We start from the raw sequence: 13,696 nt of genomic DNA, 5'->3' as shown, positions 1-13,696 counted from the left end.
GCTCCCCCTCATCTACCCTCCTGCTCAACACTACTGGGACGTTGCTGGGAGAGAGAGCAGGTGGTGGAGCCCAGCAGAATCCATGAGGCTTTGGCAGCTCCGGTGGGTGGGGCTTGGCAGAACATCATTGTTTTTCTCCCCCGCCCTCTGCCTTCCTCCAGTTAAACCCTGGACATGATGGCTAGGAAATTCTAAAGGAATTCAGCCGTCGGACCTCCTGCAGACCTCAACGCTGACAGAAGATGGTCACTAGAAGCCAGGCCAAGTCACAAGCGGCGATCCGTCCCCTTTTCTTTAGTACACGAAGTGGTTTTGTCCTGTCATTCCCTAGGGCCTCTTATGCACTATCCGAGCCTCCCAACATTCACTTATTTGTGAGTGCTTCCCATGTCTGCCTTCTGGGATTGGCGAGAGTTCCTAACCCGAGACCCAATTTGCCTTCCATTTGTCCTGGCGGGTAGGTGTGTGGATGGCTGTTCGAGGAGCTGATGGTTATCGGAGCTGACATAAAGGGCAAGACAGCAGCATTTTCCTGCTTTGGATGGATGAGCCTAGAAATCAACAGCTAGCAATAAAGCTTTTAACTTCATTGACCTAAATATCATTTGTATTGCAGAAGACAGGGCCTGTCACTCAGACATAAGTGGATGAATGACCCATACCCTTCATTTGCCTACCGAAAAGAATAGAAAATCCCAAGGCAAAAAGGTTTGGCCTCAGCTTTAGGCCCTAAAGTAATATTCCTTGTGCACATAAATGCAGAATACAAACCCTCTCCTGTGAGCGGAGAAAACGCAGAGCCAGAGGGGTCTGCTCTGCAAGGTGCAGAATCAGCTTTGCTGGACCTCCACCCCGTTCCCATTTCATTTTTAGCAACTACTAATTTCCTATCGGCTACGTAGCCCCTTTCACAGCCTGGTCTCTCTGAGGCTTCCCTCAGAGCACCGCCAGCAAGAGTGCCAGTTGCAATGCGGCTTTGTTTGTAGTCTGGATGTGTGTCCACGGGGAACTGGACACGGGCTCATTACACAACAGCAGATGGTAGCAACTTGTGGTCAGTACTGACCTGGGGCCAGATTCACACTGGTGACCCGTTAGCAAGCCCCTCCCTGCTCCAGTCCCCCCTCCAGCACTTTCTGCAGAGAGCTTGTACCAGATCTTTGTCCCACTTATGTTCTGCTTCAGTCTTTGGGTGCATAAGGGGTGCATAGGCCTGCTGGGACTTAACTATTGCTCAACTCTGGAGCTAACCCCGCTGTACAGGCGTGAATTTCATCCTAATTGTTTCCTTTGCTTTGTGTAGTAACACAATATTTAGTTGTTTTAATGTTGATCAATTTCTCTCTCTCTCGCATTGATTCCCAGTTCTGAGTTCTTCCATTTGAATTCTCCTACCTTGCTCTAATTACTGTGCTGATTTCTAATGCACGGGGAGTCTGGGCAGTGCTTTCTACTGTCAGGTTAGGGCTGGAATGAAGATGAGAGGAGGGCTTGTGTGGATGGTTTCTGCTCCCTGGGAGACGCAGTGATGATGTGCTTAGTTGCCTCTGGAGCAATGGAATGGAAAAGCTGATCCCCTGTGTCTCTTCTTTATGTGATAACTGTGAATGTCGGCGTGGAAATCTAGCCAAGCTCAGGTGAGCAGGTAACACTGCACTCAAACGACTGCTGGGAGCTAGACAGAAAGGGAAGGCCCCAAATAAAACACAATTTCACCTTATTGTGGGTTAGAAAATGAACTGTGTTAATATACAAAGTCCTTATTCATTAAAATAGACACTGGAAGAAACGTATTACTCTTATATGACATCCCTACGCCTGGCAATATTTGGCATGCATAGCTCAGTCAAAGATTTACATATTAATATTCTGATTGCTGCAGCATCTCAGCTTCTTTACAAGGAAGCTGCAAGCCAGGTATGTGCCGCTGAGGGATATAGCACAGGGTGTCCTGGGGTGGTTGTGGCTGCACTAGTCAGGGACAGTATCTTTCTTATTCCAATCTGGGTCTCTGGCAGCAGGCTTTAGAGATCGCTCAGATGAGAGCGTTTGAAAAACATGGGAGGACTGACATGAGGGTCATGTCTCAAAACCAAACAGGGAAGCCTGTGACTTCGTACGTGAAAGGCTTAATGATGGCTAATGATGTGGGAGCCTAGAAAAAGTTTTACATTAAAAGCTTTTACATCTCTACAGGATATGCAGCATGTTAGGGAGGCTTAGGCCAAGGTTTCCAAAGCCGGGTACCTGAAGTCCCTGGGAACAGCTGCAGGCTCAGGAGAGGCGATGGAAATTTTCTGAACAAAAGGTTGTCGTTGTTACACAACAGCCTTTTACTATCACATTTTAATTTTTGAAAACAAATCCCTCAAACCTGTTGATTTATTCAAAACTTTTCATTTTTTGCAATTTTTATGACTTTTTAAAAATCAAAAACATCTTTTGTTTATCAGAAACCAAGTTTTACTGAAAATCCAGTCTTCAGTAAATGACACATTTCAATAAACATTTTGATAAAGATTTCAATTATGTTGGTTATAATTTTGTTTAAAAAAGAAATCACAAAACCCCAACAAATCAAATACTCCCCATTTTTTTAAAATCAGGACACTCCGTTAGGGGTCTAGCTCTGGATTTTGGAACCTAGCATTAGTCATGCAATTGTGAAAAACTTTGCCTTAATCTTTTGGAGGAGGGTTCTGGCCATGCAGTCAGGAGCAGTCTGGTTGGTTGGTCACCTAGTCACTTTAGCAGCTTTATTCCATCTTCCGTAAACTGTACAAAATAACTCACTAATCCTCCCTGCACTCCTGGGAAGGGGTGTGGATCGTTTTGAAACTCCAGGGATGTAGACTCAATGAATGTTTTGAATAGGTGGTAACATTTACAGAAGCACCTTGGTGACTAGCCAAAGCAATCTGTACATTACTAATGTCACTTGTCACTGAGGTGCTCTGGAAAAAGTCCCCATTCTCCTCGTTGTAGCCATGAAACAGGACGATTAAGAGACTTGTTCAGACGTGTGACACCCTGGCACTCCAATATTCACCCCAACATGTAATTAGGATGAGTTTTGTACAAAGTCTGCCTTGTCATGTATCTTGATCAGCAAGACAGTAATATCTCATTGGATTGTATGTGAAGTTATGAAGTGTGGCTGTGTACGTGTTACTGAAACATGTTGCAAGGTTGAAAACTCCCACAAGCAGCGTTTCAGGTACAACAGTAAAAAGGGCAAACAATGTTAATGGCTCAGTGAGGAAATGCACACGAGCACCAGGATTACCCTGGGAACTGTGTACAGTAGAAACCTCTCAGAGACAGCACTGCACAGTGGGAACTGTCTGAGCCAGGCCACAGCAAAAGAGCTTCCCAGCAAGTGGGGAGAAGATATAAAAGGGGGACAATGACATCATGGGGGGACCTCACTCTCCCTGCAACACCCCTGGAAACACCTGGGGGGCAAGGACTGAACTGGAGGAAGTGATGGTCCCAGGCTAAAGGGATTTTTAGCCTGTCTATGAAAACCTGGGACAGCCAAGGCAGCTTGTGCCTTAAGAATCTGCCAGCCTGTTTATCACTCAGGGTGAGAATTTGCTAATTTATATCCTACCTATCTCGTGTGTTAAGCTCAGTTTGTGGTTTTATTTACTAAGGTAATCTGCTTTGATCGGTTTGCTATCCCTTGTACTCATCTAAAAATCTATCATTTGTAGTTAATAAACTTGTTTTTGTTTGGTCTAAACCCAGTGTGTGGAAATCACAACTCGTGACGGGGGCGGGGGCAGAGAGCTGTTGCACATCTTCCTCCACATGGAGGGAGGGGGTGAACTTCATGAGCTTACGCTGTACAGTTCCCTGAGCAGTGCAAGACGGTATCATTTTGGGTTTACTCTCCAGAGGGGAGTGTGCACTTGAGTATGGGGCAGTTCCTTAGTTGAGGCTCCCCGTGCAGAGCTGATCTCAGCATCTGTGTGAAGCTGCAGCTGGGTGTGTCCCGACCTGTGTGTGTGCTGGTGACACAGCAGGCTTGGAGAGCTTAGCAACGTGTCACAGCAGCACAGGGTGAAAGGGAGCCCAGGCTGGTGGGTCAGGTGGGCTCAGTGGCACCCCGGGGGGAACCGGTCACAAAACCCACCTAGTCTTCCCTGTGTCAGAGCTGAGATTGGAACCGTTGGGTTCCTGACACCAGGCCTGTGCTCTGACCACAACTCTCTCCCAGTGCCAGAATGAGAGGCCAATAGCGTGTGTGTGAACAAGGCAACGGCCAGTGGGCTTTGCACAGCTGGGAGAGCAGCCTCTGACCCTCTTGTGCGGCAGAGACAGGCCGGACGGAACAAGCTGGGCCTGAGCAGGGCCAAGGCCATGCTCCAAGATTTCCCAGTATCAAAAGTAAAAAAGACACAAGAGGTGAAACTGGGCCCTGCTGAAGTCACGGAGAGTTTTGCCGTTGATTTGGAGGATTTCATATAATGGATTTTTACCCCAAGTTAATAGCAACAGAGAAAATAAAATAAATCTTAACTGCTTAACGGGAGCTGTTACTTGTATGCCAGAAATACAAGGCCAAATTCCTGGCAGCTCTATGTGGGTGCAGGTCCATTGACTGCAGCAGAATTGTGCCTATTTCCACCTAGAGAATTTGGCCCATAATAATGGCTGGGAAAATATCAGGAATCTGGGAAATGTGCACTTGATTGAGGGCTCAGAGGCATTTGAGTGTCTAATATTGATTGTGCGATGAACAAATATACTTGGAGCTGCATGTGACAGACAGGGGAAAACTGTGCAAGAAACTATTTTAATCAAATTGTGATTTGCATTTCTGATGATGTACAGCAGGGAACTGTATTGATCAAGGCCCATTTGAATCCTTTCTTATGTCAGTGTTTTGAAAAATGTGCCCCGATTGCTTGTGGTAAATTCGGATATTTAGCGAACCCCGTACTGCACAGTTCATAAAGACAACCCAGTCGTTTGCTCCGGATCCTGCTGCCAGCAGTGTGGTTTTGGATTCAAGGTGATGGCTGTAAGTGGCAATAAATCTAGCTTCCGGCTTGAAACACAGCTTTGCCTCATACATTATTGTTTCTCTCTGTTGGGTTACGATTACCACTGAGAGAATAAATTATATGACTTTAGATTCTTTTCCTGTGCACAGAGAGCCAGTACGAAGACTGATTTCCTCAAATTTCCTCATTATTTGGACTGATGTGACAAATTTGGGGGAGAATTTTTTAGTCTATGGCTTGGACCAGTCACTGCAAGCACTAGATGTTCTTTCATCAAACTTCCAGTTCTGTTGCCTAGTTGTAATTTGTCTCTCTCTCTCACACACACACATAGAGCCATGGTGCCCTTTGACTGGCTAAGCATCACTTGTATTATCAGGAGGAGGACTTAAAACCCCCCCGGGGCAGAGACCTCTCAAACAGGGATTGCAGATGAACAGGATCAGGGTATTTCAGAGCATTTAAAGCAGCAAGTAGATGTACCATTTCCTCCTCTCACTCCCACAGAACAGCAGCAGGTGCCCACCCCGGCCAGCATATATGGCCAGAGCCTGGTCTGCCTCTGCACAGGGGTTCTGCTGAGTCTGTCCCCTGCTGTGTTAACCTGTGTCCTGTCCCATGTACGCTGCGTACCAAAACTGCCCCGAAGGAGAGCTACAGTACCGAAGCCACGCACCCAGCACTTGGGGGTCATGCCAGAGGGGAGACTGCCGCCGGTAGCCACGCACCCAGCACTTGGGGGTCATGCCAGAGGGGAGACTGCCGCCACACAGAGTTATGAACAGCACGAAGCCCATGATCTTCCCAGCTCTCCACTCTGCATGCCCAAGGGTCTCATCGATGCTGCTCTTGCTTCTTTCCCTGTGTCTCATTGCAGAGCCAGGTGGGCCTGGGGACATTGCTCAGGGCTGTTGGACTGTAGGGGCCTGATTCAGCAGCCAGTGCACCCCTCGTGGCTAGGCGTGAGGTAGCTGGTTCCCCTCCTTTTGCAGCCCTTGCTGACAGCTGCTCTGACCTGCAGTGGTCGCTCACCCCCTCCAGAGCAAGCCAATAGTCCAACCAGCAACCCGCCGGCCATTTCCCCTGGGGCCTTTGGTCAGAGTCTGGACTTGCTAGTCCTTATCCCAGTACCGAAGGGGGTTTCAACAGCCCTTACCCCGGTCAGGGGGCTCCGTTCCACCTTCCCCGCTGCCTGGTGGGGGACCCTGGCCCTTCCTCTCTGCTGGGGTCCAGTCCAGAGACCCTTTGTTGTCAGCCCTCATCTGCTTATTACCCCCCTTGCTGTTCCTCTGGACCACCTGCTACCTGGCCCTGCCTCCAACCTTTGCCTCAGCCCCCTCCTGGGCACCCAGCGTATCAGACCTGCTCTAAGCCAGCGGCTCTCGGCCTTTCCAGGCCACTGGACCCCTTTCAGGAGGCAGATTTGTCCGGCATATCCCCAAGCTTCACCTCACTTGAAACGACTTGCTGACAAAATCAGAGAGAACAATACAAGTGTCCCAGCCACACTGTTACTCTCTCAATGTTACCAGATAGCTATAAAATAAATCAATTGGAGTAGAAACATTGTACTTACATGTCAGTGTGCAGTACCTAGAGAGGTAGGAACAAGCCGCTGTCTGGATGAAAGCTCAGTTTGTACTGACCTCGCTGGGGCTTTTCCTGTAGCCTGTTTTAAAACCAGGCAAATCTCTGGCTGAGCTGATGGACCCCCTGGAAGACGTACCCCTGGCTGAGAACCACTGCTCTAAACCTTCACCTCCTGCGCCCTGCAGGGCGTCTTAGCATGTCCTGCCACCCAGCTGCTTCTGCTGCAGGCCAGTTTTCTCTAGTCCCTGGCAGGGTGTCCCCACAGGCCCCTCCACCAGTGTGGAGACCCCTGGGCAGACTCACCCCCTCCAGCTCTCCTCCCCAGGCCTAGCTTCCTCCATCCCACCAGGCGTCTCTCCCTGAGTGAGAATCAGGGCTGCTCTCCTGCCTGATCAGCCCCACCTGAGCTGGGTTCAGCCCCGTGAATTCCTCCCTCCAGGCTTGACACCTCTTGCAGGTGTAGCGGGGCGGGGCTGATTGAGCCCACAGGTTCTCTTTAACCCCTTCTGGCCTGGTACACCCCATCGCAGGGGCCACTGCCGCCAGACAGCTACAAAGCAGCACACAGACTCTGCAGGTGTCGTGTGCAGGCCGGCTGGCCATGCACTGCTTATCCAGCGCCTGCAGCCAGTGCAGAGTGAAATTCTAGGGGCACCCCAGTTCTTGCTTCAGCTTGTTGCAGGGAAGGGACCCTTGGTCCCTGGAGGAGAACCTGCGATGGAAGGGCCGGCTAAAGCGGCTGCAGCGATTGGGGGTGACAGCACACACCCCAGCTACATCCTCAGAGTGCACAGCAGTGACGCCCTCACAGGTAACAGGTCCATAGAGCACAGGATGTCTGTCACGCACGGCCTGTGCTGCATTTCTGCCATGGTCCAGCACAGGAACATGGCTGCCTGCAGCCTCCCCTGGCCCGGGGGAGTTATTGAAGCCATGCATGCACAACATGGCATCAAGCAAACGCCAGCACGTTAGTGCCCCTGGGATGAAGCCGCCACGGTTGGGATCTGCAGCAGCACAGTGCTTCCAGTTCCCCAGCAGTGCCACACTCCCAGAGCTCAGACCTCGGCGATGGATAATGGGGACGCGAGCAGGACGTTTGCCCAGTGTCACTCAGTATTTCACAGGCCCCCAAGTGTTTCTCAGCAACACTCTGCCTGACCCCTCTTTTGACATCTCATGCAAACTGTCTGTGTGCTGTCCTTGGGCCTGCAGAGAGAACCCACCATGGCGGCTTTTTATCTCCGCTCACTGAATGCCCCATTCCTGGTGGTGCTGAGGATGGAGGACTTGGCTGTGCTGTGTAAGACAATGAAGAGGATCAGAAATGAAAGCGCTAGAGAGAGCAGGAAGATAGCCTCTCCCCCGAAACGCTGGTGGAAATGGCTTCTGCAATCCTAACCACATGCAATTGATTCAGCCAATCAGGAAACCAGAACAAATCCCATGTGATTTCAACCAACTGACCAACTCAACTCAACACTTACAATACACAATGCAAAGCTTCCTCAAATTCCCACGGCCATCCTGATAGGGCGAACCACCCACGTCATGTCTGGCACAAGTCTCACAGGTGGGAAAATGGCTCCAGCTAGACAGTGCTCGTTCATGAACCTTGGATCTGAATATCAAGTCAAGGGTTTTGCTCAGCACCACCCCTTGACTCCACGCCACACGCGCTCAGGTAACAGATGTGGAGACAACTGCTGGCTACAAACAAATGGTGCTATTGAGAGGTGCACACCCCACAATCCATGTCGGACCAGGACCAGTGCAGCCAGGCCAGCACTGCACAAAGGACAAGGCCCAGATTTCTTTCCGTTACCCTGCTCACATACAGTGATGCACAATCAAGGAAGCTCCTCGAAAGCGGAACTCATCCCTTCAACTGCTCCTTTAGCACACTGATGAACTCAGACCATAAACCATAAATAGCCCTACGGCGACCCTAAATACCCCCATCTGTTTAGCCCATGTGGTGTCTCCTACAGAACTCAGTAATTATGAACATAACATCAAGTGAGGTTAATTGAAGGAACTGAATCTACTTTTCTGATGGTTTCTCCAGAGAGTGAGCCTAAGGCTCATTCTGGATCCCGGACCATTTCCCCTGCACAAAGCAGCCGTAAGCCCAGCAGCCCTGGCAAACCAGCTCCCCACAACAACAACAATCATCACTTCTAAACCCACAGTAACCCAGGAACAGGGCCTGGACGGCGAGAGAAAAGATCCCTCTGACTATTCTCTTTAGCACAGACCAGGTGCTCAGAGACTCTGGGGATGAGCAGGATAGCTAGGCCTGGGCAGAGAAACTTTGATGGGACCATAGTCTGCTGGGATACGTGGTTCAGCTGAAATCAAAACACAAATCAGATCAATTTCACTGGAACTTGTTTAAGGAAAACCTGGGGGGAAATTAATCACAGGCCATTTTAGGAATGAAACATTTTGATTTTTCATTTTGAAATCACTTTTCATTTTGTCATATATGTTGTATTATATTCTATACTATTATAAATATAATACAAAAATAAAAGTCAAAACAAAAATGTTTTGAATGACCCAAAACAATTTCACAATGATTCAGAATGGAGCCATGTTCTGATTTCTCAACCCCCTTGCAAAACAGAACTTCCGTCTTCCACCCGGCTCGAATGATAGCTGTCTAGATAGATAAGTATCCATAGGCAACAAATAAAACCCAACCATTTCTAATGCTGGAAAAGTCTTCAGCACTTTTCCTTTCAAATTAGTTTCAATGATCTATTATTAGCATGGAAGGGAAAGGCCTGTGTCCCTGGAATATGGTTCTGTTCAAGGGATGTACCAAGGAAACAGTGCATTCATTTTGCAGCCTTCAGCTACCTTCCTTTTTAGGAGCTGCAAACCTCAACTCTTGCGAGCCATTTTCTTCTTCCACTGCCTCTGACAGAACACACTGCAGAGCCACAACACAACTACGCTCCTCTAAAGCACTGATTCCTTCATTTACAAAGCAGGAGGCCTTCAACTGCTTGACTAGTTTTATATAATTGTTTGTCCTAACAAATTATATGACATGATGGGCCAGATCCAAAACCAGTGTAAATCGATGCAGCTTCATTGACTCCGAAGTATTTACGCTGGGCATAGGTTCAGCAGGCGCTTAGTACAGCATGTGATAACAATCTGCCTTTTACCTCTAGGATCATTTTTCTAGGTGGTTTGAAATCTGAAGGGATTTTTACATTCTTACATTAGTGCTTAATGGATCTGAGCTCCTTACAACAAATACAAGCAGTGATAATGCAGCTAGCCAGCACTGTGTCAGAGCCACTAGAAGCGAGCAGGAATATCTATCAAGGTACATTCTAAAGGGAGGTGGGCTGTTGTAATTGGTACGGCCCTGTGAAAATCCCCTTGATAGCTGATGACACTCCATGCAGCCTAGATACAAGGAAGCCAGGCTCCTCTCCTACCTTTATAAATACATCTTATTTGAAAATAAAACTTTCCCTTTTGCTCAGCCTTGCAAACAACTGAAAGAAGGCCCGGTGAGGGCATTTAAATTTGTACCCTAACCCACGCTGGAAAGGTTTCCTTCAGCAAAATCTGCCAGGGTGTACCAGGGCTGCAGCACAGACTTACTATTTTAATATTGCTATTTTCTGAGTGCTGATCATTCCATCTTCAGCTGGAGACAATTAAGAACTGATTGTTCCACCAGACTATGTCATATTTTAAATCTTCCCCTTGGGGACCCAACCCTGCAGTTCTGACTCAAGCCGCTCTCACTGCTGTTAGTGAGAGTTTTGCCCGAGGAAGAATTATGTAAGAACTTCAGGACTGGACCCACAATGTACTGGGAGTCGTATCAATGCACAGACTTGACATCAAATGATGAGAAATGAATCCTTATTGACCCTTCTGAGATGCCTGATCGTGCGTTCTCTAACGCAGGTGTTGAATGTCATTTAAAGGATATCATTTGACTGGTGAATGCCATTATAATCAATCAGTTATTGCCTACACCATAGAACAGAGCTGGCTTGGGATATATTTGGTAAATTCGGGATGTGGATTGGCAGTCACAGATTTGAAAACACATTTTTTGCTCCTGTAGCTGTAGAATTTGCATTAACATCTGCCTTATTTGAGACACACCACAATCCAGGCAGATGATATCCTACTGGGCACAATGGGAACACGTAACGCTTGATGAAATGTTATCTTACGAGAGAGTCTCGACCCTAAGTGCCTCCAAGATGACAGGAACCTAGCATAGGACCTTTTGTTAGAAAAACATGTACAGAGTCTTCTGACGTTTCGTACTGAGACAAAGCTCTGGAGACAAACATAATGGGCCTGAATTTTCAAAGGGCTTCCCACCGACTCTGGTACGCCAGATGTGATTTTGCACCAAATATTTGCACCTGCAGTTTGGTGCCCAAGATTAATTATGGCTGCAAATGAAGCATGTAGACATCTACTTGTCTTCCTGTGTGCATAGCTCCAGAAGGCAGATGTCAACATGGCCATGTGTGCCCACAGCTAGAGCACAACATGGCCTGTGCAAAACCAGACGCTGGGCTGAGGCCTTTGAAAAACAATGAGGCCCTGTATGTCCACCAATACCGTGCACTTTAGACCAGTTGCCAGCCCACCCGCAAGCCTGGCCGGAGCAGCAGAGGGGACAATTCCCTTTTGTCGAGTTGTATCTGACATCCTGCCTGGGTGACAGTTTTCCCATCAGCATACGTGTCAACTGCAAGGGCCTGATCCGAGTCCATTGAAACCAGTGGAAAGGCTCCCATTGCCTTCAATGGGCTTTTGGATCAGGCCCTGAACTAATGCAAACGAATGGAAAGTAAATGGTCAGGAACAGGCTTGCACCAGCAGTGGCACAGATTCCTTGGCCCAGCCCCACACTCCTAGGATATTTTCCTAGCACCTTTAGTGGGGTTTTTAACGCCCTCCCCCCAAAGTAACGTCTTTGCTGCCATGCCCTTGTTCACCTGCCAGTGTTCCACCCCAACCCCAGCCCGGCTGTCCTGGACCAGGGCCCATCTGGGTTTGTGCAGCGCCTGGCACAAGGGAGCCCAGTCGCGGTGTGTCCCTAGGCACCAGGGTAATGCCCATGAGTAACACTCATCTGGTGCCAGCCCAGCAGCCCCCTGCGCTGCACGGCGCTGCGAGGCCCCCAGGCCCGGGCAGGGCCAGAGCCGAGCTGCGCCCCCGGCGCATTCCCAGCCTCACCCGCAGAAACGCGGCTCCGGCCGGCCCGCGCAGCAGGAGCTAGTTTAGCGTCGGGGGCCGAGGGGGCTGCGGAAGAGCCGCTTCCGCTCTGCGTCCATGGGAGGGCGCCGTTGCGTTGCAAGGACCCGCCTAATTAAACCCGGCTGATTGCCCATAAGGTAGGGAAACGTTCTCCGGATGGTCCCCAGCTTAGCGCTAATGAATTAACTGGCCGCTGCGGCTCGGTGGCGCCTCCAAGAGCCGCCTGCCCTTCGGTGCATTTCGCAGCGCGCCCAGCTGCTAATGACCCGCCGCTCGCCAGGCGCCAGAGCAGCGGCTGCAGCAGCTCGCACTGCGGGCACGAAGCGCCCCCGCTGCCCGGCGCAGCCCCCTCCTCGCCCGGCCCACGCCACTGCAGCCCCATCGCTACCTGGCGCGCTCACCTGGCTGCTGCCGCATCCCCGGCCGGCACTGTGCACCTCCGGGGCTTCACCGACCGAGTGTGCAGCCGGGCTGTAGTGCACACCTAGACACGCGCTAGATTGCACGCACACTGTGTTGCATGCATTCTATGGCACCCGTACACACAGTATATTGCACTCACTATATTGCACACGCACACTACTGCACGCGCACACACTATATTGAACACGCACACGCCCTATGGTGCGTGAATTCTATTGCCCACACGCACTGTATGGCACACGTACACACACGGTATTACACACTATATTGCACAGGCACTGTATTGCACACGTACACGCACACTATTGCACGCGCGCACACACGATGGTGCATGAATTCTATTGCACACGCACTGTGTTGCACGCGCACACAGGATTACACACTATATCCCGGGGCTCCGGGGCAGCCTGGCCCCTGCGATTCCCCGACCCGGGCGGTCCCTGGCGCGCTGCCGGGCTGCCCACTGCCCGGCCCAGCCGCAGCCCCCGCTGACCTGTGCCCTGGGTGGCGCCCCGCCAGGAGCCGGGCTCCGGGGCAAGCCCCGCACTGGCCGCCCCGCTCCCCGCGCGGCACCGACCTGCTTCTCCAGCGAGTCCTTGGCCGAGAGCGAGGGCTTGGGGGAGGGCGCGCGGTCGCAGGCGCTGCCCTCCAGCAGGTAGAGGCCGGAGGGCCGCGAGCTGGAGTCGCTCTCGAAGCAGAAGAGCATGTTCTGCAGCAGCGCGAACCACTTGCTCTGCCATTTCGTGTTGTCCCCGCTGCGCTTGCTCAGGTAGCCGCGGCGGCTGCCGTCCTTCTTCGCCAGCAGCCCCAGGTAGGCGACGTGCCCGTCGTTCAGCCGCATCCCCTTCTGCATCGTGCCCGGGCCGGCCGGTGCTCACCCGGCCCCCGGCCGCCGGCTCATGCCCGCGCCCAGCCCCGGCGCCGCCTGCTGCAGAGCCCCCGGCCGGCGCGCTGGGGACGGACCCGCTCGCCTGGCAGCGCGGCTGGATGCAGGAGCCCCGGATCCTGCCAGCGGGGGAGTCATGTGATGCGAGCCGAGCCGAGCCGAGCCAAGCGCGGCACCATGGACCGAGCCGCGCACAGCCGGCTACGGGCAGGGGGGACCTGCCGGGCGCGCAGGCGGCCGCGTCTCCATGGCAGGGCGGGCGCTGCCCGTGCCTGGGGGAGGGGGGGGTCAGGACAGGCGGGTCCCCGCAGCCCGGCGGGGCGGCCCCCGCTGCATTGCGCCCTGCCCCGGGCTCAGCGCGGCCCACGCGGACCGCGAATTTCAGCGCCGCGCGCGGAGCCCCGGCTCGTGGACACGGGGGCGCAAGTGGCGGCCCTGGCGCCGGGCCACGCGCGGGGCGAGGGGGCGGGTCACGCTGTCAGGATTCGCCGGACCCCAGCGGCCCCCGCCGGAGGCTGCAGCCGGGCGA

At 51.7% G+C, this 13,696-nt stretch overlaps 1 protein-coding gene across 2 annotated transcripts in view; it reads right to left on the bottom strand.

Annotated features, from left to right (window-relative positions):
* Positions 1-13,134, bottom strand: part of RASGRF1 (Ras protein specific guanine nucleotide releasing factor 1) — an 89,263-nt gene extending 76,129 nt beyond the window's left edge. Inside the window, exon 1 of one of the 2 annotated variants that reach the window (XM_039491976.1) lies at positions 12,859-13,134. In XM_039491976.1, the coding sequence (XP_039347910.1) occupies positions 12,859-13,134 (276 nt within the window). Of the gene's footprint in view, positions 1-6,588; positions 6,737-12,858 lie in introns of those variants that run through there. The other variant, XM_039491978.1, reaches the window with a different exon arrangement.
* Positions 13,135-13,696: the final 562 nt, after the last annotated feature.

Source organism: Mauremys reevesii, linkage group 10 (genome assembly GCF_016161935.1).
Source record: "Mauremys reevesii isolate NIE-2019 linkage group 10, ASM1616193v1, whole genome shotgun sequence".
NCBI lineage: Eukaryota > Metazoa > Chordata > Testudines > Geoemydidae > Mauremys > Mauremys reevesii.
Note: the sequence above shows the minus strand (reverse complement) of the source record. Positions and strands in the feature narration are given on the sequence as shown.